General features: G+C 50.1%; 2 protein-coding genes, 1 long non-coding RNA gene and 1 pseudogene across 12 annotated transcripts; 2 read left to right on the forward strand and 2 right to left on the reverse strand.

The window, feature by feature from the left end:
• On the forward strand, positions 1 to 24,866 carry Itga7 (integrin alpha 7). 9 transcript variants are annotated; one of them, XM_030244915.1, is made up of 26 exons: positions 1 to 774; positions 5,620 to 5,747; positions 5,848 to 5,927; positions 7,262 to 7,517; positions 8,025 to 8,156; positions 8,402 to 8,521; positions 9,388 to 9,595; positions 9,698 to 9,891; positions 10,133 to 10,221; positions 10,331 to 10,458; positions 10,585 to 10,680; positions 10,821 to 10,882; positions 10,984 to 11,153; positions 11,985 to 12,134; positions 12,867 to 12,982; positions 13,379 to 13,571; positions 15,397 to 15,477; positions 15,563 to 15,642; positions 15,741 to 15,815; positions 15,954 to 16,056; positions 16,543 to 16,719; positions 16,884 to 17,012; positions 20,023 to 20,136; positions 20,340 to 20,438; positions 20,526 to 20,651; positions 24,201 to 24,866. In XM_030244915.1, exons 1-26 carry the CDS (start codon positions 569 to 571, stop codon positions 24,429 to 24,431), a joined length of 3,543 nt encoding a protein of 1,180 aa, XP_030100775.1. In that variant the 5' UTR covers positions 1 to 568; the 3' UTR covers positions 24,432 to 24,866. The 9 variants fall into 9 exon arrangements, with proteins under 9 accessions (XP_030100775.1, XP_017169302.1, XP_030100776.1 ...); XM_017313813.2 differs by lacking the exon at positions 8,402 to 8,521 and adding an exon at positions 23,191 to 23,303; XM_030244916.1 differs by lacking the exon at positions 8,025 to 8,156 and adding an exon at positions 23,191 to 23,303.
• Gm46186 lies at positions 1,530 to 15,990 on the reverse strand. 2 transcript variants are annotated; one of them, XR_001779675.2, is made up of 3 exons: positions 15,542 to 15,990; positions 14,016 to 14,123; positions 1,530 to 3,022 (listed from the first exon to the last, which is right to left on the reverse strand). It is a non-coding gene; the product is annotated as a predicted gene, 46186 (long non-coding RNA). The 2 variants fall into 2 exon arrangements; XR_001779674.2 differs by lacking the exon at positions 15,542 to 15,990 and adding an exon at positions 14,220 to 14,246 and having other exon boundaries at positions 1,532 to 3,022.
• Gm25494 lies at positions 11,485 to 11,584 on the forward strand (annotated as a pseudogene).
• On the reverse strand, positions 24,857 to 27,568 carry Mettl7b (methyltransferase like 7B). Its single transcript, NM_027853.2, has 2 exons — positions 27,021 to 27,568; positions 24,857 to 25,535 (listed from the first exon to the last, which is right to left on the reverse strand). Exons 1-2 carry the CDS (start codon positions 27,516 to 27,518, stop codon positions 25,299 to 25,301), a joined length of 735 nt encoding a protein of 244 aa, NP_082129.2. The 5' UTR covers positions 27,519 to 27,568; the 3' UTR covers positions 24,857 to 25,298.
• Between the last annotated feature and the right edge of the window lie 216 nt (positions 27,569 to 27,784).

Raw genomic sequence — 27,784 nt, forward strand, 5'->3', positions numbered from 1 at the left:
AGGACCACTCTAGATCAGGGCCCAGGAACTTTCCGGTCCTCTGTTTTTATCAGCATATCTGTCTTCTCAGCCTCATCTCAATTCTCTGTGATTCTTCTTTTTACTGTACTCTTTCTCTCCGCATTTCTGGGCTCAACCTCCACTTTTTGGGGGGAAGGGTGGGTGAAGGAATGAGTGCACAGTGCAAAGGTGGGGCGGCAGGGCGCAAGGCAATGGGTGCGGCGGGTGCTAGACCTGAGCCGCGGGTCTGGGCATCCCCGGACCCTGGGTCTTGCGCCTGAGTCTATCTGCTGCTGGGGGCATGGGGCGGGAAGGGGCGGGGTCTGGGGCGGTGTCCCAGAGAGGAGGCGGAGCCGGAGCCGGAGCCGGTGCTCCCAAGGCGTGCAGTAGTTGTACTTAGCTGGTCCTGGGGCAGCAGCGGGAAGGGACTGAAGAGGGGTGCTGAGGTGAAAGATTGGAAGACCCGGAAAGATCAGCTAGATTTCGGAAACCAGAAACACCCTCGGGGAGACCTGGGGCTCCCGGCGCGCGACGATTTCCTCGCACTAGCTGGGAGAGCGTTGATCCCATGGCCAGGATTCCGAGGTGCGATTTTCTCCGGCCCCCCGGAATCTACTATCTTATTACTTCCTTGCTCGCTGGACTGTTCTTACCACCGGCTATCGCCTTCAATCTGGATGTGATGGGTGCCATACGCAAGGAGGGAGAACCCGGCAGCCTATTCGGCTTTTCGGTGGCCCTGCACCGACAATTACAGCCCCGACCCCAGAGCTGGTGAGTCACCGTACCCGCCCAGAGTCCCCAGGCTCAAGCTTTGGGCTACCTTTCTCCCAACTCCTCACCTATCCATCTCTCAGGTTTTCAACCGTACTCTGCCCACAGGCATCTCACACTTGAAGCCTTGCCTCGTATTGTCCAGGTCCTCAGACTCAGAGTCTTGCCTTGGGGGATGAGTTAAAGAGCAACATTCTTGCCAGAGACCCTCTTCCTTCTGCCTCTCCCTTCCGTTTGCATTCTTGCTCCAGCCTTGCATCTCTGGCTCCTTTTCTACCTCAGAGGGGTGAACTGCTCCAGGAAGGGAGGGTGAGCATTCTGCCTCTGCATAGGATGGACCGAGTGGGCAAGGGCAGAGTGGATGAGGGTGCCATGGGAGGCAAAGAGGAGAGAAAACAGAAATAGCTACTGTCAAAGCATCACCATGAGATAGCGTGAGGACTGCAGGGCATGGAGGCCAGGAGTGGTGTGGCTTAACACAGCAGGGAGACTAGAGGAAGAGCTGAGAAGGCCTGACAGTCTTCAGTGATGGTCACAGACGGTGGCAGAGACTGTCTGAAAAATAGAGACTGTCTGAGCAGTAGCAAGAAATGGTGGCAGCTGTCACCACCATCGCCAGAGACAGCAGCAGCAGCAGCAGCAGCAGCAGCAGCAGCAGCAGCAGCAGCAGCAGCAGGAGGATACAGTAAAGATACCACGCTGCTTCTGTTCCTCCTCAGGAAATTTCTAACTCCAGAAATCTCAGCAGTAGGGAGAGACAAGGAAGCCCGAGGCTGAGGAATAATTGACATTTTTTTCAGGACCCCTGGTAGCTAGACACATTTGCAGTGTTTCCAAATCCTTGGTTCTTACTACATGTGACAGGAGGTGAGACCAGGAAGAAAGCTTCCCACCCCCGCCCGCCAAAGGGCTTTCTCACCCATGGCCAATGCACAAGCCACATTTAAGTGTCCATTACTGGGATCGATGCTGTCCTCGGGGACTGTCTTTTCCTTGGTCTGGGGGCAGGAGACAGAGATGAGAGTTTATTTCTCACTCACTGGAGGTGGGGGTAGCCTTAATCTTTCTTCTTCCATTATTCCTGTCATCTGGGAGAAGGGTCTGCTCTCTAAACCTTTGGGAAAGATAGGAAACTGATGTCTCTAGCCAGTAGCAGGCTTCCTCTCCGTCTCTTCCTCTCTCCCCCCTCTTCCCCCCATCTGTTAGAGTTCCAGGCCTGGAGGCCTTTTTAGGACATGCCGAACTCTCTGAGTTATTTCCAGGCAAATTCTAGGTTATTTTTAATAGCATGGTCTCTTGTCATTTTCCCCTTCTCTAAAGGTGGCCCCTAATTCTGTCTCCCAGGGCCAAGTTAGGGGTAGTCCCAGAGGGGCCTGACTGTCTGGCCTCATTGCGCTCCAGCAGGGGGCATTCTGCTGACTGGGGGCACAGAGAAGCTGCCACCTTGTTTGGTCTCTCTCTCCTGTAGCCTCTTGAGCACTGATAGGAAGACTCATTTGTTTTCATTCTAACTTAGGTAAGATTTTGAGTTCTATCTTTCCTACTTTGCTTTGTATTTGCCACCTCACTTATTCCTATCAACTGCAAAATGGAAGCAAACAATACCACGATCCCGTCGGATCATTCAATAGCACAAGGCCTGTAGTGAGTGCTGTGAAAGTGTTCGCTGTCCTGGAGCCCTGGTGTTGGGATTCACAGAGCCTGAGAACAGCTTCACAGCATCTTGGATCCAGAGGCTTGGCTGGAGGGACCCCAGGCGGAGCCAGCCTTTCTGGACATGTAGTTTTCCCAGAGGGCCACTCAGACTGCACTAGGTCAGGGAGGGGCTGGTCTGGGGCTGAAGCTCTGGTAGGATACAGTAGTCACTCACTGAGCTCAGCAGCCAACGTCACCCACACCCCACCCCTACCCCTTGCAGTCACTGAAGCTTTGGTTACTATTCTGTCCGAAGGCCTGGGGTTGTTAGACGCCCGGAGTGAAGCCATGAAGCAGAGTGTGGCTGGGGCAGAGATGACGGGGTGTTCTTATTCCAAGAGGACCTGGCTGGGTTCTTTCTTCCATGAGTAGGATTGGTCCTTTAGCTTCTGTCCATGTGAGCATCTTTGTTCCTTCCTGCACTTGGCCTTTAGGGGAGGTGTGAACATGCACACTCCTGCTTCTTTGGCTGTGCATGTGGGCACTAAGCAGTGGAGGCATTGGGTGTCTCCGTGACTCCACAAGAAGCATGAACTCAGCAAATTGGCACTTCCTATGGGGCAAGCACAAAGACAGATTAGGCTCCCTCCACCCCCGTACCATCCAACAGAAGATGTTCTCTGCGATTGCAGCTTGGCACACTGCAGACTATGAGGGCTCTGTTTGCTCAGGGTATATCACCTAGATTTCCTAGGGTGTCATTTTCTCTCCTCTTTTTCCTCTTCTGGCAACAGGCCGGGCTGACCAGGTAATTAGGCAGACGTGGTTATAAATGGGGGCAGGCTGTTAAAATGTGTGTGAATGAGGATGAACATCTGGGAGATAAGAGTTCTTATCTTACAGGATTGTGAGAGCGAGTGGGAGAATGCTCATGGCTCCTCCCCTAGGAATCCAACTGGAGAGTGCTAAAGGGTAGTTCCTCCAACCTCCATGTCCAGCCCAGGGCCTGACCTATCGTAGGTGCTGAATAAATATCACTTTCTTGTCTTACCAGTGCCTGACTTAAGGCTTGATGTATAATGTGGCATCAGTAAACGGTCGTGACATGAATGATGAACATATGTTGTCTTTCTTCCTCTTCCCTCCATTTTTAAAAGTTTTTTTTTTGCTTTATATATATGCATATTTTGCTGGTGTATGTTCGTGTACTGCATGCGTGTGCATGGTGTCTCTGAAGACCAGAAGAGGGTATCAGATCCCCTGGAACTGGACTTAAGTATTGTTGTGAGCCAGCATGTGGGTACTGGGAATAAAACCCAGCAAGTGTTTTGTTTATTTATTTATGTTATCTATCTATCTATCTATCTATCTATCTATCTATCTATCTATCTATCTGTCATTCATCTATTTTTTAAAATTAATTTTTAAAGGTTCATTTATTTATTTTATGTATACAAGTACACCATTGCTCTCTTCAGAGACACCAGAAGAGAGCATCAGATCCCATGAGAGATGGTTGTGAGCCACCATGTGGTTGCTGGGAATTGAATTCAGGACCTCTGGAAGAGCAGTCGGTGCTCTTAACTGCTGAGCCATCTCTCCAGCCATATCATTTATTTTCTTGAGACAGGGTTTTTCTGTGTAGCCCTGGCTGTTCTGGAACTTTCTTTGTAGAATGGGCCAGCCTTGAGCTCACGATCTGCCTGCCTCACCCTGCATAGTGCTGGGATTAACATGTGCACCACCACATATGGCCTACAACTGCTCTCGACTATTACATTATCTCTACAACCCCCATCCCTTCTATTAAAAGGCCTATTTTTAAATTTTTTAAATTTATGTGTTTATGTGTGTGTGTGTGTGTGTGTGTGTTCTTGGTGCCCGTATAAAATTATGTGCACAGAGGTCATAAGAAGGTGTTGAATCTTCTGGAACTGACATTACAGGCAGTTGTGAACCACCTGGGGTGAGTGCTGGGAATAGAACCCAGGTCCTCTGCAAAAGCAGCAAGCCTTGACTGCTGAACCGTGTTTCCTGCTGCGTGCTCCCCTGACCCCCCGCTTGACACCGGCTCTGATACGGGATGACAGCTGCTAAGAGACGGCAAGAGTTGTGGGAACCTTTCTCCTCACCCTACACGGTCTGGCGCAGTGCCCCACAGATGCCTGTCAGTAATACTGTCTGACAGTTGTGGGCTTCACCCCCAGGATGGGACGTGGAAGAGTGTGGGAGAGAGGCCTTGAGGCTCGTCCTGTTGCCTGCCATTCTTGAGCCTTTTCCTGAAGAGAGAGGATCTCTGTAGCCATCTGGGTATCAGTTACTTCATTTTACTTCTCAGTCACTCCTGGCTTTGGGGTCCAGTCCTGGGGGACCCAGGCAGCCTCCATTCCCAGCATAGTCCCCCTCTGGGGAAGACACGTTGGCTGTAATCATGGAAAATTGTTCTGCCAAGAACGTTGTAGCTGAGAAAATGGCTGAGGGAGAAGACTGGGTAGGGAAGGAGGGAGAGGGGAAGAAAAAGCTGTGGATGGAGAGGAAGGTCAGATGGGAAAGGGGACTCTGGATGTGGGGAGGGACTCAGGTGAGGTTAAAGGCTATGAGAAACCCTTCTCGACTTCCATGCCAGTGTGCATGACTGAGTTTGGGGTTCATAGGGCCACCGGTGGGTAGGGTCTTCGTTGGACACATGGCGAAGGGGAAGCAGATCCATTTCTAGCTTCTTGCCTGGCCCCTGAAGCTGTCCCTGAGCCACTGTGCCAGTCTGTGTGCCCGTTGCTCTTGTCCCAGGCATTCTTGCAATTCTGGCAGGGTGTCAACTGGACCAGGGTTAGGGAGGAGGGCAGAGTCTGAGGCTGGGGCCAAGTTGGGGGTGGGGAGCTTGTCGGGAACAGGTGTTGGGCAGGGCAGCTCTCAGGCTGGCAATGCGGGCAGGCTGCTCTGGCTGGCAATGTGTGTTCCCATGTATGTATCCGTGCTATCTGTTGGTTCTTTATGTAGAGAGTAAGCACGCGTGTGACAAGATTGTAAGGCTTGGGTCTGTTAACCTGTTCTTGTCAGGATTTGAGAGAAACTTTTAATTTTTGACTTTTAATTTTTTTTCTTTCTCTTTAGTACTGAACACTCTGCTTGGCCCTGAGGAGTTGAGGCCAGGGGAGCTCCAGGGTAATTGGAACACTCTGGACTGAGTCTAGCCCTTGTCCTACCCTACAGGCTGCTGGTGGGCGCTCCCCAGGCCCTGGCTCTTCCTGGACAGCAGGCAAACCGCACCGGAGGCCTCTTTGCTTGTCCCCTGAGCCTAGAGGAGACAGATTGCTACAGAGTGGACATTGACAGGGGAGGTGTGGCCTTGGGAGGGTGGAGTAGGGGCAGTGTGTGAAGAGGGAAGGGCAGGACTTGGTCTCCTGTTCCCTCCCCTGATTCCCAGTGTCTTTGCCTCAGCTAACGTGCAGAAGGAGAGCAAGGAGAACCAATGGCTGGGAGTCAGTGTCCGGAGCCAGGGGCCAGGGGGCAAGATTGTTGTGAGTACTACTCCCTGGGACAATGCAGAAATTATGATGATGTGTGTACATTGTGTTCCTGTGCACAGGAGCACCTTCAGAATACTAACTGGACACATGGTGTGGTTCCTAGAACGACTGGGTGATACACAAAAGTGTAAGAGATGGTCCCGTTCCTTATCCATTTAAAAATATTTAATTGTGATTTAATCTACTCACCTACACATTTGTCATAGCACTGCAGACTGTTTTCTTATTTTCAGACATTATGCTAGTTTCTGAGAGAGGACTCATGAATACAATAGAGGTCCCGGCCCTGCCAAACAGCTATGGAAATTCTTTCTGGCCTGGGACTCAAAGATATCCTCCTGCCTCTGCTTCCTAAGGGCTGTGATTTAAGTTGTGTGGCACCATGCCTTTTAGTCATGACCTCTCTTTTTCTCTCTCTCTTTCTCTCCCTGTGTCTCTAACTAACATTCACAGAAACACAATTATCAATAGAGGGCTGAATGTAACTAATGTTAACTAAAATGGTCTAGTCTCTAGTCCACAAGCCCAAAGGAAGAGTAGAAAAAAAAGGACTTCTTCAGGCATGGTGATCTGAGCCATGCTTCTGAAAATTGGTACTCAGAGACGAGGTATCAGGGTATGTCCTTCTCAGAGGTGATGTCTTACAAAGGTCTAGGGACAAAGACTGGGAATGTGATTCAACAGGGCTTTGCAAGCATGGGCATCTGAGTTGGATTCCTAGAATCCACATTAAAAAGAAAAAAAGCAATGTATGGAGGTTGTGTTTGTAACCCCCATATTAGGGAGGCAGAGCCAGGAGGATCCCTGGGGATTACTGGTCAACCAGTCTAGCCCATTTGGCAGGGCCCTGGTGCCAGTGAGAGACCGTGAACAGCTTTTGAAGAATGACACCTAAGGTTGTCTCCTAATTTTCACAAGCACTTGGCATATGTGTATGTACACTGATATTGTACACATGCACCCCTGCACATTTCTGAATGAACACACACACACACACACACACACACACACACACACACACCCCAAACTTATACACCAAACTTAGCATGTTGCAAAACTGTTATACAATCAGGGAAGCACACGTTTTATGTGCTGTATCCAGGTGGAATGTAGGACAAAGCCATCTTCCTGTAAGTGGCTACAGGTGGGATACTAGATAAGGACTTCACACTAACTGGGGACTATGTGTCAGTGATACTGGTAGAGGTGTGTGTGTACGTGCATGCATACAGGCTTGCATGGGTGTGTCTGCCATAAGTCTGCATATGAATAGCAGATAGGTCCCTGGTAAACAGGAAATGATCAGTCCTTTCATCCTTTCATAGACGTGTGCACACCGATATGAGTCTCGACAGAGAGTGGACCAGGCTTTGGAGACTCGGGATGTGATTGGCCGCTGCTTTGTGCTAAGCCAGGACCTGGCCATCCGTGATGAGCTGGATGGTGGGGAGTGGAAGTTCTGTGAGGGGCGCCCCCAGGGCCATGAACAGTTTGGGTTCTGTCAGCAGGGCACAGCTGCCACCTTCTCCCCTGACAGTCACTACCTCGTCTTTGGGGCTCCAGGAACCTATAACTGGAAGGGTGAGTCATTCGCTGGGGAGGATGGAGAGGAGACCAAAACCTCCTCTTACCTCAGAGATGGGATCCCATCTCATAGGATGCCATCCATTGCTGGCAGCAATGGGTCAAGCATGACCACAAGTTGACCTGGGGCATTGCCTGCCGTGCCTTCCACTCCCATTATGCTAGCACGTAAATGAATGGGGGTACCTATTCTCCATCGCATGGCTATGTGTTTATCTACATGTTGGCATGAGCTCCCACATACACGCCTGGGCCAGGGCCTGCATGCTCCAACACAGCAGCCTACACCTCAACACTGCCATTTCCGTCTCTGCACGCTGCCACTGGCTGAGCTGACACTCGGTGAGTGTGATGTTTGGGGGACCCCTAGAATCTTGGGCTAGGGAGATGGAGGAGGTGGGGCTGAAGAGAGGGGGGCTGCCTATGTGCCTGTCCAGTAGAGTGTGTGGCTTGAGGGGGTGCACCTCGCTTCCACCTTGAATACTAACAGGACTGTCTTTGCAGGCACGGCCAGGGTGGAGCTCTGTGCGCAGGGCTCGCCGGACCTGGCACACCTGGATGACGGGCCCTACGAGGCGGGGGGCGAGAAGGAGCAAGACCCCCGCCTCATCCCGGTCCCTGCCAACAGCTACCTTGGTAGGGACTCCTCCCTGGCCCAGGATCACTCTAACCCTCTGTTCCTTTCTCTTGCCCTCTCTCCATGTGCCCATCCTTCTGTCTCTGTCATTGTGTCTCTGGCTTCTTGGTTTCTCTCACTTTCTTCCTCTCCTTTGTCCCCTTTCGCCGTCTTCTGGCCTTTCTATCTGGCTCTGTCTGTACCTTGTGCTCTCTTCTCCTGCTGTCCCTTTCCCTGGTGTCTCTCCCCGACCTGCTCCCCACAGGGTTGCTTTTTGTGACCAACATTGATAGCTCAGACCCTGACCAGCTGGTGTATAAAACTTTGGACCCTGCTGACCGGCTCACAGGACCAGCCGGAGACTTGACCTTGAATAGCTATTTAGGTTTGTAAGCTCCTGCACCCTGGGCCCTGGGGTTTGGCCCTGGCCTTCCCACTTCCCCTTTAGGGAGTATCCTTTCCTTCCCTGCCCTCCCCCAACACATGCCCAGGGAATCGCATATTGGGCACAAACTGCAGAAGAGAATTAGGTCCATCAATAGGCCTGAGAAGAATAGGTCTTGAAGGTGATAGTCTTGGGGGATGTAAGTCAAGGGTCTCTAAGGAAGAAGACCCAGGTAAAGTGAGAGGACCAGGGTCAACCCTGCTTGGAAGGACAGTATTGACCTTTAGGGAAGTTCCTCTGAGGGGTGGATGGTGACTTGGGTTGGAGAAAGCTCTAGCCTTTTGAGTAAGCCCCTCATAGCCATTTATAGCCAATTCTGCATATCAACATGGATGAAACGAGGTCCAGGAGACATTTGGGTGAAGCAAGTTCTTCCTTGACCCCTGGTTTTCCTCCCATCTATGTAAAGATTGCCTTCTCCTTGGCAGGGTAGAAAAGATAGGGAGGGGATGCATTGGATGTCAATGGACCTTCTGGGTGTGTAAGATGGGAGGAGTCTCCCTCTTCTTCAGTTCCCCAGGTTGGGCAGGAATGGTTGGCTCTTGTTGCTATGCCCAGCCCCTCTTACCAAGTCACCAAGGCTTCTCTGTCAGTGCCTTTCTCTCTGCTCCATGACACCTCTGTGTCATATCCCGTGTCTCTGACCAGGAGGGCTGCAAAGATTTCTAGGCCCTGGCTGGGGAGGAGGAATAGTCTAGCCACAGTGGTGGGGACTGGGGAGAGGCAACTCTTCCTTGTGGCTCCAGGGGCTTACCTGGCTTCTGAATGTTGGATAATCACTCACAGTAATCGATTCCCTCCCCTAGGTTTCTCCATCGATTCTGGGAAGGGTCTTATGCGCTCAGAAGAGCTGAGTTTTGTGGCAGGGGCCCCACGTGCCAACCACAAAGGGGCTGTGGTCATTCTGCGCAAGGATAGCGCCAGCCGCTTGATACCTGAGGTTGTGCTGTCTGGGGAGCGCCTGACCTCTGGCTTTGGCTACTCACTGGCTGTGACTGATCTCAACAATGATGGGTGAGAAGGGGGGGGGGGTGTCCCTGGGTCCAGGAGTGGCTTCCGCACTTTGTCCTGGGTCCTTTGGTTTAGAGAGCTCCATACTGTCTCCTTCCTCCACAGCTGGGCAGACCTGATTGTGGGTGCCCCCTACTTCTTTGAACGCCAAGAAGAGCTGGGAGGTGCTGTGTATGTGTACATGAACCAGGGTGGCCATTGGGCAGATATCTCTCCTCTCCGAATCTGTGGCTCCCCTGATTCCATGTTTGGGATCAGTTTGGCTGTATTGGGGGACCTCAACCAAGATGGCTTCCCAGGTATGACTGGCATTAGGAAAACCTGGTGTGGGGAGGGGCTGAGAAGGTAATGGTATCCCTCAGAGATCTGATTGTTTTAAAACTCAGGCAAGTTGAGCTAGTGTTATAAGGAGAGAGTGGCTAAGAGGATTTTAAAATGATGTATGTATCTTGTCAATGAAACTAGCAACACATTCTACATGATTGAACAAGGGGAATTGGGTGTGGACCCTGTCCATCATCCCTTTTCTCATGTTCCCAGACATTGCCGTGGGAGCTCCCTTTGACGGAGATGGGAAGGTCTTTATCTACCATGGGAGCAGCCTTGGGGTGGTTGTCAAACCTTCACAGGTGAGAGATGTCATTGTTGCTAGGAGATGGTCCTGGGTGTTAGCTGCAGCGGGCAGGGGAGGGAGGATTGGGAAAATGGGGCCCAGTGAGGCTGACTGCCTGTCTCCAGGTGCTGGAGGGCGAGGCGGTGGGTATCAAGAGCTTTGGTTACTCCCTGTCTGGTGGCCTGGATGTGGATGGAAATCACTACCCAGACCTGCTTGTGGGCTCCCTGGCTGATACCGCTGCTCTGTTCAGGTGAGCCTCCAGGCTATCAAATCCCCCTTGAAGGTGTGGCCTTATTCCTGCCTCATACTTGGTCCTGCAGAGTGTGCTCAGCCCCACTCTCTCTCCTTTCTCACCCACTGAACTCTCTATGCCCAGGGCCAGACCTGTTCTACATGTCTCCCAAGAGATCTTCATTGACCCCAGAGCCATCGATCTGGAACAACCCAACTGTGCCGATGGACGCTTGGTCTGGTGAGGGGAGATTAGAAGGGAGGACTGAGGAGGCTGCCAGTGGTCGCTTTCCTTGCCTCTCTTTGCTAGTTTGCGTCTGGGCAGCGGCAGGAGTGGGGTTTGGAGTCTTGTTTGCTAAGAAGTCTCCCTTTGCCCCACAGTGTGGACATAAAGATCTGTTTCAGCTATGTCGCTGTGCCCAGCAGCTACAGCCCTAGTGTGGGTGAGTAGAGACCTCACCTACCGCTCACTCCGATGGCCTCCAGGTGGAGAGGAACAGTATCTTCAGCTCACTCTCTTCCCTCTTCTCCCTCCGTGCCACAGCCTTAGATTATATGTTAGATGGGGACACAGACCGGAGGCTCCGGGGCCAGGTTCCACGTGTGACGTTTCTGAGCCGAGGCCTGGATGACCTCAGGCATCAGTCCTCCGGCACCGTGTGGCTGAAGCACCAACATGACCGAGTCTGTGGAGATACTGTGTTCCAGCTGCAGGTAGCTGCTGACTTCTGGTCCTTGCTCTTCTGCGGCATACCCACACCTAGCTGTCAGCTCTGGGTTCCCAGGGGTTGGAGAGATTGCTCAGCAGTTAAGAGATTGTGCTGTTCTTGCAGTCCACCCAGATTTGGGTCCTGGTAGCCACCTTGGCTGACTAGTGGTACCCTGTAACTCCAGCTTCAGGAGGCCCGGCAAAAGCTCTTCTGGCTCCTTTAGATACCTGGACTCATGTGTTTATTATATTTATGCGTGCCTATGCACGCACACAGGCACAAGTGTGTGCACGTGTACACACATACACACACAATTAAAAAAGTAAAAATTCTTTGTACTTGGAAGCACATATACTAAGATTGGAATGACAGATACGACTAGCAGGGCTTCTTCATGAAGATGACACCTAAATTAGTGAAGAATTCCAGTTTGTTTTTTTTTTTTCTAAATCCAGGCATTAAATAAGTTTTCCTTTTGAGCTCCTTTTTGCCTTGATGCCTGATTTTTTTTTTTAATGGAGTGTCCTGGAACTTTTTAATATGGGCCAGACTGGCGTAAATAGGAGATCCTACTTCCTTGGCCTAGCTTTGAGAGCTGCCTTCATACATCTGTGAAAGGAAGGCTGGCATTTCACAGGGGTGGGTGGGGGTCTGGTCTTTAAGGAAGGCTTTTTACTACCATGGTCTCTCTTTCTTATCCACACATGCATTTCCATCTGCGCTTCTGTTTCCCTCTATTAATTTACAAGAGTCTTCAGTGTACTGGTTGGGGGGGGCCTTAATCAGGGCTGGGACTTGGGAGTTGTTTCAGTGAGAAACAATCTTTCCCTTCCAGGAAAACGTCAAAGACAAGCTACGGGCCATTGTGGTGACCCTGTCATATGGTCTCCGAACCCCTCCATTAGGGAGGCAAGCACCTGGCCAGGAGCTCCCCACTGTGGCTCCCATCCTCAATGCTCACCAGCCCAGCACCCAGAGGACTGAGGTGAGCATGAGGGAAATGGAGCTGGGATGGACAATGGTTCTGATGTCTCCACTGTGACACCTGCTCACAGCTCACAAAGCTCTTTCACACACAGTACAACCCTATAAATGTAGGTGATGCGATACCTCAAAGGCAACATGGCTTAATGTGTGAGAGGAGAGTGCTCCTAGTGTGAGAGGAGAGTGCTCCTAATGTGAAAGGACAGCACCCCTAGTGTGAGAGGACAGCACCCTTAGTGTGAGAGGACAGTGCTCCTAGTGTGAGAGGACAGCGCCCTTAGTGTGAGAGGACACCGCCCCCTAGAGTGAGAGGACAGCGCCCCCTAGAGTGAGAGGACAGCTCCTGCTCCTCCATTCCCTGTAGTCACTCAGGTCTTAGGATAATAAAGGCTGTTGTCTTCTGAGATGGACATCAAGGCTCATAAACTACTGTGCATTAAATCATTCTGTGGGAAGGGGCAGCATGAAGCTCTATGCATGGTTCTCTTGGCAGCTCAGTGACTGTACTGTTTCTCAGTCTCTGGGATATGGATTGTACAGTCTGGGCTGGACAGCATGGCCTGCCTCCCGACCAGCCTGCTAATCCTTACAGCAGTATGACAGTACTCACTTTATTTTACAACTCAGAGAGGTTAAGAGGCCAGCCCAGTGTCACACAGTTAAGTGCCAGTTCTGGAGTTGGTGACACATTTGACCCCTTCCTGCCTTAACCTTAGAGATGATCTTCTCCTAGATCCACTTTCTGAAGCAAGGCTGCGGTGAAGATAAGATCTGTCAGAGCAACCTCCAGCTCGAGCGGTACCAGTTCTGTTCCAGGATCAGCGACACAGAGTTCCAGGCTCTGCCCATGTAAGAAGGATGGAGAGGGCGTTTGTAGAGGAGGAGAGGGGAGGGGCCAGGGTTCAGAGTGGTCAGGCAGAGGCCCTGACCCGGAAGAGATAATGATTCTCCTAGTCTGGATAATGCCTTGTGTTTTGTGGACACTTTGTTACACTCCTTTGTGAGGCAGGGCTGGCTGGCTCGGTGTTAAGAACTGGGAGCAGAGGCCCAGAGATCTTGCTGTTTACACAAGGTCAGAAAGTGGTGGAGTTAGGGTAAGGATGGAGGTGCACAGAAAGAGCTGGCTTGAGACTTGTGGGATCTGGAGTGGGAGGAGAGGCAGTGTGTATTTGACTGGAGACTGGGAAGAGAGAGGTCACTGGTGAGAGGCTCAGACTCTATAGTAAGTTGGGTTCCGTCTTCCAGGGATCTGGATGGAAGGACCGCCCTGTTCGCATTGAGTGGGCAGCCGTTCATAGGCCTGGAACTGACAGTCACCAACCTGCCCTCTGACCCTGCCCGGCCTCAGGCAGATGGGGATGATGCTCATGAAGCACAGCTCTTGGTCACTCTCCCAGCCTCTCTACGGTACTCAGGAGTCCGTGCTCTGGACTCTGTGGTAAGAACCTGGGACGGGGCACAGTGGGCGGGTCATTTATTTTTTTTTTTACTTTTGTTTTTTCCTTCTTTTCTTTTCTTTCTTTCTTTCTTTCTTTTTTTGGTAGTTATGAGTCCTATTATGATGTTTTCAGACCTGTATTTCAGTGTGCTTATCTGGTCATAATCACTCCCAATACTCCATCTTAGCCATTGTTCCATTGCTGTGAAGAGACACTATTACCATGGCAACTCTCCCCCCCACCCCCCCTGAGACAGGGTTTCTCTGTATAACAGCCCTGGCTGTACTAGAACTCAATTTGTAGATGAGACTGGCCTCAAACTCACAGAGATCCACCTGCCTCTGATTCCAAAGCACTGGGATTAAAGGTGTGTGTGCGACTGTACCTGGCCCTCGCCATGGGCAACTCTTATATAGGAAAGCATTTAATAGGGACTGGCTTACAGTTTTGGTGATTTGGTCCATTATTGTCATAGTGGGAAGCATGGTAGCACGCAGGTAGATATGGTGCTGGAGAGGTAGAGGAGAGTCTATATTCCGATTGGCAGGCAGCTGGAAGAGAGAAAGAGAGACTGGGCCTAGATTGAGCATTTGAAATCTCAAAGCCCACTCCCAGTGACACATTTACTCCAGCAAGGCCGCACCCACCCCAGTGAGGCCACACCCACTCTAATGAAGCCACACCTATTCCAATGAGGCCACACCTATTCCAATGAGGCCACACCCACTCCGAAGCAACCCCTCCTAATAGTGCCACTCCCTAATGACCAAACATTCAAATCTATGAGCCTATGTGGGACATTCTTATTCAAAACACCACACCCTCTTTTCTCTTCCCGTAGTTCCCCCCATGCTTACATATCTTCTTAGAAAAAACATACTTTGTCTTTCTGCATCCAGTATTTACCTGTCTTATTCCCACTTTCTTTAGACTGCTTTCTACTCCCAACACAGTCTCTGGTGTGTGTGTGTGTGTGTGTGTGTGTGTGTGTGTGTGTGTGTGTTTGAGACAGGGTCATAGCATTGGCTAACCTGGAACTTGCTATATAGAGCAGGCTGGCCTCAGTTGACAGAGATCCACCTGCCTCTGCCTCCAGAGCAGTAGAATTAAAGGCATGCATCACCAAGTACCAAGCTTGGACCATATGTATATTTGAGACAAGGTCTTTCTATGTAGCCCCAGCTGACCTTGAACTTGTGTCAGTCCTTCTGCCTTAGCCTCCCAAGGGCTAGAGTTATAGGCATATGCCACTCTAGACAGACAGACAGACAGACAGACAGACAGACAGACACACACCACATACAGGTTTATATATATTTAGGTTCCACATATATAATATGCAATATTTATTTTCCCTACTTATCTTTTCAAGTGCTCCCTCAGCCTCAGCTTAGAACCCATCTCCCCATACAGTTCTTCCACCCTTCCACTTTTACATCATGTGTATATTAAAGCTAAATTTCTTTTTTTTTTCAAGCCAGGGTTTCTCTGTATAGCCCTGGCTATCCTGGAACTCACTCTGTAGACCAGGCGGGCCTCGAACTCAGAAATCCACCTGCCTCTGCCTCCCAAGTGCTGGAATTAAAGATATGTGCCACCACTGCCTGGTGAAACTAAATTTCTTATCGGAGAGAAAATGTGATGTTTGTCTTTCTGAGTCTGGCTTGTTTTGCTTAACATGGCAATCTCCAGTTCCACCCGTTTCCCTGAAGATGACAGTTTTGCTCTTTATGGCTGAGTAAAGCTCCATTGTATGTACATGTGAGGTGAGATCTTGAGAGCTTCAGTAACCCAAACTGACCTATCCTTCCCTCCCCGATCCAGGAGAAGCCGCTCTGCCTGTCCAATGACAGCGCCTCTCATGTCGAGTGTGAGCTGGGGAACCCTATGAAGAGAGGCGCTCAGGTTAGCATATCTGGCTTGTGCCTTGAGTGGCCCATGCTTAAGACCCAGCCCTCCCCTGACTCACCTGTCATTCCTCACTGGGCAGGTCACTTTTTACCTCATCCTCAGCACCTCTGGGATCACTATTGAGACCACAGAGCTGGAGGTGAAATTGCTGTTAGCCACGTAAGCCTGGGGGCAGGTCGGGTCACTTAGAAGGGCTTCAAGCGTCTTATGGTGGTTCCCGTGCCAACTGCCCACATATGCTTATGTCCACATGTCAGGATCAGTGAGCAGGAGCTGGATCCGGTCTCCGTTCGGGCTCATGTCTTCATTGAATTGCCACTGTCCATTTCAGGGTAAGTGTTGCTTGTGTGGGCCCCTCTGCCACTCCCGATCCCTGGTTTGGGCTCTGCCTTACCTGGCCTTACCCTCCTGACTCCATTTGGCCGGACCCCAGGTCTCTTTATCCCTTCTTCTTGTCTTTCAACAACCAGGGTGGCCACTCCCCAGCAACTCTTCTTCTCTGGCGAGGTGAAGGGCGAAAGTGCCATGCGATCTGAGAGGGACGTGGGCAGCAAAGTCAAGTATGAGGTCACGGTAAGCCCGCCGTGTGGCCACTCCTCGGTCTCCTTTCTTCTTGGCATAGAGGATAGGCTGTTGAAACATGTCTCGAGGTATAGGCTCTTTCCCACATGGTGGTCCTGGGGTTCCAACACTTCTGCACTGGGTAGACAGCGCTGAGGATATGCTGCTGCAGGACTCTCAATGAGTCCTCTAGACAGGCCAGCTCTCCTGCAGTTCTGAGAGGCCCTGGGAACTCAGGGAAGACCCTCTGCTCAGGGTCCAGCTGGAATGGGGTCTTGGGCAGAGTTTATACCTTTCCTTAATACTTCACCCTGGCTTGACCTAGTCCTCTCACACATGCTCAGCTTTGCCTAGGTTTGGTATGAGGAGGGAATGATGCCTGATCTAGACTGTGCAGCTTTGGTGATGCTGTGTTTCCTGAGCTCCGCCCCTCAGCCTTGCTCCTCTCTCTGTGACGTATCTGAGCTTCATTTCCTCATATTGCTTTGGGCCCTGTAGGTCTCCAATCAAGGCCAGTCTCTCAATACTCTGGGCTCTGCGTTCCTCAACATCATGTGGCCCCACGAGATCGCCAATGGAAAGTGGCTGCTGTACCCCATGCGGGTAGAGCTGGAGGGCGGACAGGGGCCTGGCAAGAGAGGGATCTGTTCCCCAAGACCCAACATCCTCCAGCTGGTGAGGCTTAGAGGCAGGGTGGGTGAGGAGCCTGGGGTTGGGGAGAGAATTGGGAGGAATGTCATGCAGCTGGGGGAGTCCCTGTGGGTGGTGGAGTGGAGATGCCATCTCACGGTTGCAGTACTTGGAGGGACCCCTTCTGCTCCTTCCTCTTCCCTGTCCAGGATGTGGACAGCAGGGATAGGAGGCGGCGAGAGCTGGGGCAGCCGGAGCCGCAGGAGCCTCCAGAGAAGGTGGAGCCTAGCACATCCTGGTGGCCAGTGTCCTCTGCTGAGAAGAGAAACGTGACTCTGGTGAGTCAGTGTGGGCAGTGCAGCCACTGGGGTGCATGAGTGGTAGAGGGACCGTCACAGGTTCACAAAATGTCTGGGAGCTTCCGTGGAGGTCAGCCCAACAAGGCGCTTGAGCAAACACCAGAAACGAGTCATCCAGACAGTCTGCATCCCAGCTGGAGGGAGAGAGTGCCGGTGAGGCAGTTCCTGACACCTCAGACTCTGCAACTCCCACTGCCCACTCTAGGGCCAGCTGGGTAGCTGAGCAAGTGATCCTGCCCATTTATATAAAACATCACGTTTCCTAAGGGCTGGGATGGACTCAGTCTCTTGCCTGCACCTTCCAAGTGCTGGGATTGCAGGCGTGTGCCACCAGGCTCAGCATTCTGTCATCATAATTAAGGTTACGGTATACACGTGAGGTTTGCTAAGCTCTCCTTTTTGAACATTTTTGCTTCTCGTTTTGGTATTTAGCTGGGTGAGATGAAGGCTTTATGCTTGTTCCTCCTAAGGTGGTGCTGATGGTGAGACTGTGGTACAGATGTCAGTTGGAGACACTGAGTGGAGTTAACCCAGGCATGACAATGTGGGCAGTACAGACCTGGAGATACTTGGCCCTTCTCTATAAGCAGTCAGTGTACTCTCTTGCATCCCATTCTTTTCTCTGGGAGGAAGCCTTCCCATGCCTCTTTGACACCCCAGGCTAAAGAACGCAGGCAGCTGAGCATCTGGAACAAGCTGCTGCTGTAGTATACTTACATCTAGTTCCACCTTTCCACAGGGCCGGCAGCTCTGAGAGACTCCTGGTTAACAAGCTCTCTCTCTCTCTCTCTCTCTCTCTCTCTCTCTCTCTCTCTCTCTCTCTCTCTTTCTCCCTCTCTCTCTCTCTCTCTCCCTCTCTCTCCCTCCCTCTGTCTGATTTTACTAGTCAGGGTTTTCTCTGTGTAGCCTAGGCTGTCCTGGAATTTGCTCTGTAAACCAGGCTGTCTTTGAACTCACAGAGATCCTTCTGCCTCTGCCTCCTGAGTGCTGGGATTAAAAGCATATGTCACTCTGCCTAGTTTAGAAACAGAGTCTTGGATTATGAGCATGTGCCACCAGACCCAGTTATTTGTTAATTGTATTTATTTTTATTGCAGAACCAAGCAGCCCATTATTCCATAAAATACAATGTGTTCCCTCTTTACTTAGAAGGACTGGAGATCAAACTAGGGCCTGTGTATGCCAGACAAGCACTCTACTACAGAACTACAGCCCAGCTTCTCATTCTCTTGAGAGGGAGAAGGGATGTCTTGTTATATAGCCCGGGCATCCCTCCAATTTGCACCCTTTGATTTCCTCTCAGATGCTAGAATTACAGGCACGTGTCCCCGTGCCTGGCTTTATTTACTATTTACTTCTCTGTTTTTATAATGTGATTTTATTATTTTTATGTGTATCAGTGTTTTGCCTGCCTATATGTATGTGACCCATATGCACACAGTGCCTTCTTTTAGAGGCCACATGGGTGACCGTGTGACATTTTTTCTACCTGTTCCTGGCTCATTTCACATCATGTATTATCTCAGATTATTTAAAAATATTTTTGGAAGATTTATCTTATGTTTATGAGTGTTTTGCTAGCATACATGCATGTACATCATGTGTGTACCTCGTGCCTATGGAGGCCGGAAGGAGGCTTCAGATCCCCTACAACTGGAGTTATGGGTGGTTGTGAGCTGCTGTGTGGCTTCTGGGAACTGAACACAGGCTCTCTGCAAGCGCAGCCAGTGCTCTTATCTGCTGAGCCACCTCCCTATTTCCTTCACTTGGATTCTTTTTATATAAAATAAAGGCAGGAGATAGCTTTGCCTTTTAACAAGCTGACTAAAGAGTTTTGAATTACTCAAAGTAGAAAAATAAAGGAAGACCAAAAGATTCCAAAAAGGGGCTAGGAGGTGGCTCAGTGAGTCAGGACACTTGCTGCCAAGACGGAAGACTTGAGTTTCCATCCCTGGAACCCACATGGTGGAAGGAGAGACCCAACTCCTGATGGTTGTTCTCTGACTTTCATATGTGTACAGCAGCATGCATCCTCCCCACTTAGAACATGGTTTTTAAAGAAGGACTCCAAACACTCTCAAGCCATTCTTGTGTATATGTGTATATGTGTGTACGTGTGAGTATGTGTGTGTGTGTATGTATGTATGTATGTATGTATGTACATATGTATATGTATGTGCTTGTGTGTGTTGTGAATGGTGGCTAAAGGTAACTTTTAGGCAAGTGGGTTGAAGTCAGGCTTGGAAGAATGTGAGTTCCCTGCCCCCAGTAACTTGTCAAAACCTCTCCCTCAGTGAGTTTAGAATGGGCTTTGCCAAATAAGAGTCTGACTTCAAACATCTGCTCCACTACCAGATTGGCTCCCTTCCCCCCTTCCTTTTTTTTTTTTTTTGAGACAGAGTTTCATTATGTAGCTTGGTTGTCCTGGAATGCTCTATATAGGCATTCAAACTCACAGAGATCCATCTGCCTCTGCTTCCTGAGTGTGGAATTAAAGGTGTGCACCACCATGCCTGGCACCACTGAATAGCTTTACTAGCTCTGCGACATGAAGTAGGCTGGTGGCCTTCTTTAAGCTTCAGTTTCTTCTTTTGAGAAACACTGATGCCAGGTACAGTGGTCTACATCAGAGCAGTCTCAGCACATAGAGGCCAAGGTAGAAGGATACATTGGAGGCTAGCTTGGGCCTGTCTCAGCATTTGGAGCTTAACTGAGGTAAGTGCACTGGATGCTTAATAACTCAGACAACAGGTTGAGTAGGTACCACCTCAGGAAGCCGCTCTGCCTGTTGCTAGGAAGTGAAAGACCTCCCCTTCCCTCCCTCCAATGTGTTTCAAAGCCAAATAGTCTAGAGTTGAGGTAGGCACTATTTAGGGCCAGAGGGTTGTCTTGGGAAGACTTCCTGGAGTTTGAGGTCAGATGAGAGCATGGGAGAGATGGCAGACTCATGGGCTTGCTGGCTCAGGGTCCTCCCAATCCTTGTTCCTAGGACTGCGCCCAGGGCACGGCCAAGTGTGTGGTGTTCAGCTGCCCACTCTACAGCTTTGATCGTGCAGCCGTGCTTCACGTCTGGGGCCGCCTCTGGAACAGCACCTTTCTGGAGGTGAGGGCACCACTGGGGTTCTAGGCTGGGTGTCTTCTGCAAAAGCCCCATTGAAGTTTGCTTTTTCCCCTTTCACATCCAAATCCAGCACTCTGTAAAGACACGTTTACCCTCTGCCTTGGCACCATTTTGTCTGTAATCTCAGGCTGGGGAGGGTTGAGGGAACATGGGCATTGAGAAGGAGTCTCTTCCTATCCCTTTAGGAGTACATGGCCGTGAAATCCCTGGAAGTGATCGTCCGAGCCAACATCACAGTGAAATCCTCCATTAAGAACTTGTTGCTCAGAGATGCATCCACAGTGGTCAGTTGCCAGGCTGGTGGATGTGGTGGGTGGACGGGGACTCTCCTCCTTCCACTCACTCCAGCTTTTGAGCTTCTTGTTTCTCAGATTCCAGTGATGGTGTACTTGGACCCCATGGCCGTGGTTGTGGAAGGAGTCCCCTGGTGGGTCATCCTCCTGGCAGTGCTGGCTGGGCTGTTAGTCCTGGCCTTGCTGGTACTGCTGCTGTGGAAGGTGAGGCTTGGGGAGGGATGGAACCAGTGTGAACTAGAATTAGAGTAAGGTAGTTAGCCTCTCACCCACACATGCACTCATCCCTGTGTGGGTGCCATTTGCCAAAGGCCAGCTTGGACAGGTCAGGCACACTGTTGAGGAGGGATGTGGAGTTGGCGATTAATCACTCAGCAGACTTTTCTCTGAGGGAGTAAAACAATTCTCTAAGGCTAGTGAAAAGGATGAGAAAACACACACACACACACACACACACACACACACACACACACACGCTTACTTGGTGGCTGAAGCAATGCTCCAACAAGCTCCAACAACCTTATTTTTCCCCTATAGCTTATATACCCCAGCAAAATCTTTCAAGCAATATACAGATTACCCTGTGGTGACATTCTAGTTTTCTTTAAGTGAATAATTACAATCAGTTATGTTTAAAAAGAAAAGCATGATCCCTTACATGATTAAAAGTTTTACATATTACAGGTGAAAAAAACAAATTATTCCCAAGGACCCATGTATATTCATGTTTAAGTAACTTGTTATAGATTAACAAAGGGTAAGCAAGCAAGCTGCTTTTATCAGCCAGTTCTCTTACAGGGAGGCTGCAATTTGTGGTTACAAAAAAAGGATCAATTATTTTATTATTTATATTAAAAAGTAATCTTATAAAAAAAACCTTAAAAGAATCACAAATCTAAACTTTTATTTATTTCTATTTTTAAAAAAGATTTATTTATTTTATGTATATGGGTACACTGTATATGGTACTGATGGTTGTGAGCCATCATGCTGGGAATGAAGGCTGCTCATTCTGGTCGGCTCCGCTCACTCCGGCCTAATTTATTTATTATTATACCTAAGTACACTGTAGCTGTTTTCAGACACACCAGTAGAGGGAGTCAGACCTCATTACGGATGGTTGTGAGCCACGATGTGGTTGCTGGGATTTGAACTCAGGACCTTCAGAAGGGCAGTCAGTGCTCTTAACTACTGAGCCATCTCTCCAGCCCAAATCTAAACTTTTAAATAAAAAACAACCAGCCATTTCTACTTTAAATCCTCAGGGTGCACACAGGGTGCAACAGTTTTTTAAATGGGTACACGCAATTAATCATCACCCTGATCACCAGTTCATCTTCCTGAGCAAGAAAAGCACATCAGCTGGTGCTAGTCTGGCTGCCATTGTTCTTAGTCCTTGGCAAAAAAAAAAAAAAAAAAAGGAAAAAAGAAAAAGATTCTCTACTCAATTACCAAGAGTGTGACTTTCTGAACTTTAAATTATTCCCTAAGATTTTCTATGTCAAAGCCACTAACAAAAACATCTTAACCTAACTTCACTAATAATTTACATTTCTAAATTCTTTCTAAGGGTGGTGGTTGAGACATTCATCTGCCCCAGCAGCAATACTTGGAAAAGATCAATTACTATTATTGTAAATGCCAATGATACTGCCCAGTGAGGAGCTGGAGACCCCCACAGAGTTTTTGTACAACTCATAGATCATGACCAGGAGGGCAACAAGCAGAGCAGAACTCCAAAACAGCATAAAGTCTTCGGGACACATAGTTCTTAGGGGCTGTGCCTCTCAGAGGCACACCCATGGTGATTGTGCTGACCGGTGGGCTGCACTCTCTGAGGTCTAAAGCTTTTTTGCTGTTCCTCTTGAATGGCCCCCTGCCATCTGGCAGCTCCATCGAGCACTTACCCTGCACACACCAGGAACTCTGTCTGCCCCGGATGTTTCAGAGATGTCTCTGGTACCAATCTTGTCCTTGAGGATTGTGCAGTTCAGTGGGAGTCCAGGAGCCTTGTAGTTGAGGGCAAGGTGGAAGGTGTTGAGTTGAGAAAATGGGAACTTGGAGGAGGGAATGCTTTGGAGGGCATTCCCCTGGAGCGAGGCCTTAGAAGAGGGTGAAGTGGTAGGATTAGGATGTGGGCAGATGGGAGTGGGACGTGAGACTTCCAGAAGAACCACGGTGGATAAAGCCACAGAAGTAGGGAAGTGTGGTCTGATTTAACCATACTGTGGCAGCAAAGGCTGGGAAGGAAGCTGTGATCAGGCCAACAACTGTGGAACACTAGCTCAGGGAACTGCTTGGAACTGAATGGTGGTAGCTGCATACCAGGCTGCACATGGAACCATTCTTGTTTGAACAGAGCTGTAACAGAATCCTATTGGCTCAACATAAAAGCACACACATACACATGTCAGTGCAGGGGATCTTGTGCTCTACCAGGGCTCATCCCTGAGCCACATGCCACATGTGGGGCTGGTGTATAACCAAGCACGCCCTTGGGGCTCTGTGGACTGCCTTGCCCACCTGCTATTTGACAAGCGTGTGTCATCAGTGAGCCAAGCTCTGGAGTGGCACTCATGCTGTTGAGAACTTGCCCAGTCTTAGGGACGATTAATGCCTTCCTTCAGGATTGGCCTCAGGATGCCTGTCCCATGCACTACTCCCACAGAACAGATAAAAAGGTCCACTTCCTCCTCAGCCTTCCCATCCTCTGCCTCTTTCCCCTTATCCTTCAACATCCCAGTGTGGCTTCTTCCGTCGGAACAGTCCAAGCTCCTCATTTCCAACCAACTATCACCGAGCCCATCTGGCCGTGCAGCCCTCGGCCATGGAGGCTGGGGGTCCAGGGACTGTGGGGTAACTGTTTGTGTGCATGTGTGTATACAAACATGCGTGTATATCTATCTATATGCCTATGTGTGTGAGTCTATGTACAGATCCCATAACTGGGGTGTGGGGGTCATGAATGTGCAGGGGTGTGTATGTCAGGAGTGTGCAGAATAGAGAGAGAAGTGTGTGCAAGGGAGATGAGGGTCCTAGTGTCTGAGGTAAGGAGTAATTAGAAAGGTGAGGTTTTAAATGTCAGCATACAGAGCTCAGCATGCACAGACAGTGGGTAGGCTAGGAGTGTGAGCATGTGGCATGTGGGGTGGCTCCATGCATGTCTCTTCTGTGGGAATGAGTGTGCAGAGATGATTGTGCAAGGAGACCTGTACGGTCTGAGCATGCAGGAGCCTTGGCTATTCTGAGTTTTAGTATGTAAGAGGTCTAACACCACCTTGGTAGGTGAAGGGTTAAGCTGTATTCATGGATTCAAGGACCCTAACCTAAAGGGTTGCAAACAAGCACACAGGTGTATGCATATGAGGTTGGAGGAGCAGGGGGTCTAGAAGGCTATTCATCCCTTGGATCTTGTATTCTAGGAGACACTACTGAGGTTTCTAAAGAAGTTTGAGTAGGAGAGGAAGGCTTGGGAGGTCCTGATGTTCAGCTTCAAGCCTCTCTTTCAGGGACCAAGGGAGATTTCCTTGGTTTTGTTCCTTGGGTTTTCCTTCTGGTTTTCCTCTTGCTAAGAATGAGAGCCTTGGACCCTGGTACTGATGGTAACAAACTGGGAGCTGCCCACTATGCCGGAAGCTGATCAGCCTACTTCACTTTTGCTTCAGCTGGTTCTTTCCAGCCCAGGGACTGTGAGGGGCCTCAAGGGGCCTCCGTTCTGCAATCTCCTCATGGTCTGGTTTGGTGTCTTTATAGCTGGGATTCTTCAAGCGGGCGAAGCACCCCGAGGCCACCGTGCCCCAGTACCACGCAGTGAAGATCCCTCGGGAAGACCGACAGCAGTTCAAGGAGGAGAAGACAGGCACCATCCAGAGGAGTAACTGGGGCAACTCCCAGTGGGAGGGCTCCGACGCACACCCCATCTTGGCTGCCGACTGGCATCCTGAGCTGGGTCCTGATGGACATCCGGTGCCAGCCACTGCCTAACATCTGCTGTCCCAAGCCCAGCCCGTGGGTTCCTTCCGCCCTTTTCCCAAGATGGCTCCTTGGGATGGAGATAGTGGAGTAAGTTGCTAGCATCACGTTGAGATATGGCAGGCTCTGCTTTCTCAGGAGCACAGATCTTTCTCCCACCAGGAGAACCACCCCTCCATCTTCCCCATACAATGCTGTGAGACGAGGGGGCATGGCTGGAAGGGCAGGCATGTCCTGATACAGGGTGGGGAGAAGGGGTTCTGAGCTCCCTCTCACCCACCCTGTAAAACCTGTCTTCCCCAAAGTGCCTTAGACAGAGGGTCAGGGAAGAGACTGTGTCACTGTCTCAGGGCCCTTTACTCCCAAGTCTCCCCTGCCCTCTGGCCTTACTGTGCTGTACCAGTCCAGTGGTTTTGTCTATTTATTAAAAAGTATTTGACAATAAAATCTCTGGCTGCTTTATTGAGTGCCGCTCTCTCATCCTAAGGTTTTTCTGCTCGCCCATTCCTCCGAACCCCGGGGACAGAGTGGGTAATGGGGAGGGAGGCTGAGGCAGCCTGGCAGGGGATACACGCATTGACTTGGGATTAGTTCCAAGGGGCCACATGGTGTAGTTTCAGAAGGACGCCAGGGAGAACTTTACCATAGGGACAAGAGAGAGGGAGAAAACGGTCCTAGAAAGGGGTTGGGCAAAGTCCAGGGCTTAGCAGTGTAGTTTTCTGTCTCTAGTGGCCGAAACTGATGAATGATCACCCTGGCAGCGGCAGCGGCGGCGCTGAGAGTCTCTCTCATGCTTTACCTGACCCCTCCTTAGAAGTACTGTATTGGGGTGACTTCTGGCTGCAGATGGGGAGATCAGATGGCATCCTTGGGGAGAGTTTATTTCACAGCTTTTCCCATGATGTGGGGCCCAACAGGTAACCACCTGAAGGGAGGGGGCTGCCATTCCAGCTGGACTTCGGAGAACTGTGCCCTCTCAATGTCTTTCCAGGTCTCTCTGGTGAGGTGGCAACCATCTCCGATGTGTTTCCAGGTAGGCTCTAAAACTCGCTGCCACAGGAAGGCCCGGCTTCCCTGAGGCTCAGCCACGTGCTCCCAGAAGAACAGTAGGCCTCCCTGGGAGGGAGGAAGTAAGGAGGGAGAGAGTTAAGGTCATTTGTATCTGCTCCATCTTGCTCTTTTTGTTTCAATTCTCTTCCTTCTCTCAGATCCAGCTTTGTCAGATCTCTGAAGTTAAACTCCCTAAGAGTTTATGGAGCAAATGGCTCCAGACATTACCTGTATGTCTAGCTCCTGTCCTCCTCACAGTGCATATAAGGAGCTTCTGGTAACTGGGTGGCCATGACAGGTGAAAGGTCTGTATAGAATTACCAGGAATACTATACAGTAGGGAACAGGAGCAACTGACTTCCAGGTGTGTAAACTTCGAGCATTGTGACATATTTGTCTACCTGTTCGTGCTCAAGAAATCTGTGATTAAGCTTTTTTGTTGTATTTTTTCTTTTCTTTTCCTTCCTTCCTTTCTTTCTTTCTTTCTTTCTTTCTTTCTTTCTTTCTTTCTTTCTTTCTTTCTTTCTTTCTCTTTCTTTTTTAAGACTGGGTTTCTTTGTGTAGCCCTAGTTGTCCTGGAACTCACCCTGAAGACCAGGCTGGCCTTGAACTTAGAGATCTGTCTGCCTCTGCCTCCCAAGTGCTGGGATTAAAGGTGCGCACCCAGCTATTTTGTGGTTAAGTTACAAAAAGTCATTAAAAAAAAGTCTTATTGTATTTTAAATACATTCACAAATTTGTGTTGGGCCACTTTCACAACTGACCTGGGGTTGTGGGTTAGATACACCTGCTAGATAGAGGTGTGATCCCAGCCTCTCCTGACATTCTGGTGTCCAGCATAACCCAGACATCCCAGGACTTCTGGCTATAACAGGACTTCCTCAGACCCTTTCCCCCAGTGTGCTCTTCCTAGGGAATTTGTCCACTCCCATACTGAAACTGCAGAAAAGTCACCGGGTCCAGAGCTCATTCTCTAGACCACATCTTGTTCTGACTTCCAGACCTGAACTTCTGATGCCCCGCGTGGCTTCTCTGCACAGATGTCTTAGTGGATCCTGAGACCCAGCACGTCCAGAACAGTTTTTCCATTCCAGCAAGTGGACGATTCATCCACGCCCTCTTCAGTTGTGCAAGCCAGAAACTTCAGAAATCATCCTAAATTCCTCTCTTTCCACACCCTGCTCAAACTCTCATAGACTCGACTCCCCCAACACTTCTACTTGAAGAGTTTTATTTCCCCCACCGCATCCTCCACTAGAACACTTTTAGCCTCCCCCTCCACCTCCTCCACACCATGATAACTTCTTAGACATCAATTTAAACTTCACCACCTTTGGTGTCTTCTCTAGCTTTCCTCACTCCCCTGTGTTTCCATAGTAACCTACGGTGCTCCTTCATGGTCAGATCTCCCAACCGTCAGCAGAGGCACAGGCCTAACAGGCCATTCTGATGGTGTGTTCAGCTGTCAGGTGGTGGGCTACATCAGCGTCCTTTGGAGTTGCCCTACTATGCTTACCTGCTCCAGGCCTATACCCTCCCTGGTCTACTCACCGGCCTCAGGACTCTCTGGACTTCCTGCAGGACCTTTCTGGGGCTCTGCACAGAACATAGCACCAGGGTACAGACCACCACATCCATGGAGCTGTCAGCCAGTTGTTTCATGTTCTCTCCGTAAGCCACAATGAAGCGCTCATATTGGAGGTGCCTGTTCTCAGCCATGCTCTTTGTCAGGAACTTCTCGAAGTTGGGGTTTGGGTCCACACAGGTGACCTTGCAGCCCTGTGGGTAGAACTGGAAGTTGGCACCGGTGCCGCAGCCCAGCTCCAGCAGGGCCACGTTGCCGGAAGTCCCCTTGAGATCTTTTATCTGGCTAAATAGTTCCCGTTTCTTGCTTTCCATCTTTTTGTAGGACCTGGCTGTTAGCATGGCCATGAAGTAAGGGAAGTAGGTTTTGCATATAGGCTGCCAGCAGCCCAGCAGAGCCAGTAGGTGTAGAGGTAGAGTCAGGAGCAGCACCAGCAGCTGCAGAAATAGAACCAGGGCATCCATGATACCAGCTCCTGGTGGAGCGTCTCGTGGAACACTAGAGTTTTGCCTCTGCCCAGGCTGGCAGATGTAAGTCTCCCCTCCTCCTCGGATAGGACTTTGCTCTTTGCCTCCTGTCTGGTAATTCTTTTAATGGGTGGAGCATGTATTCTTCTAGAATCATGGGTCATACAGTGTCACTGGCTTTTCAACAAGTTTTATGTCGGTGAAGGATCAAGGCAGTGCCTGTGTTGCTGTATTATAGAAGATAGTTGAGTATTCTGGCTTGC

Source organism: Mus musculus, chromosome 10 (genome assembly GCF_000001635.26).
Source record: "Mus musculus strain C57BL/6J chromosome 10, GRCm38.p6 C57BL/6J".
Taxonomy (NCBI): domain Eukaryota; kingdom Metazoa; phylum Chordata; class Mammalia; order Rodentia; family Muridae; genus Mus; species Mus musculus.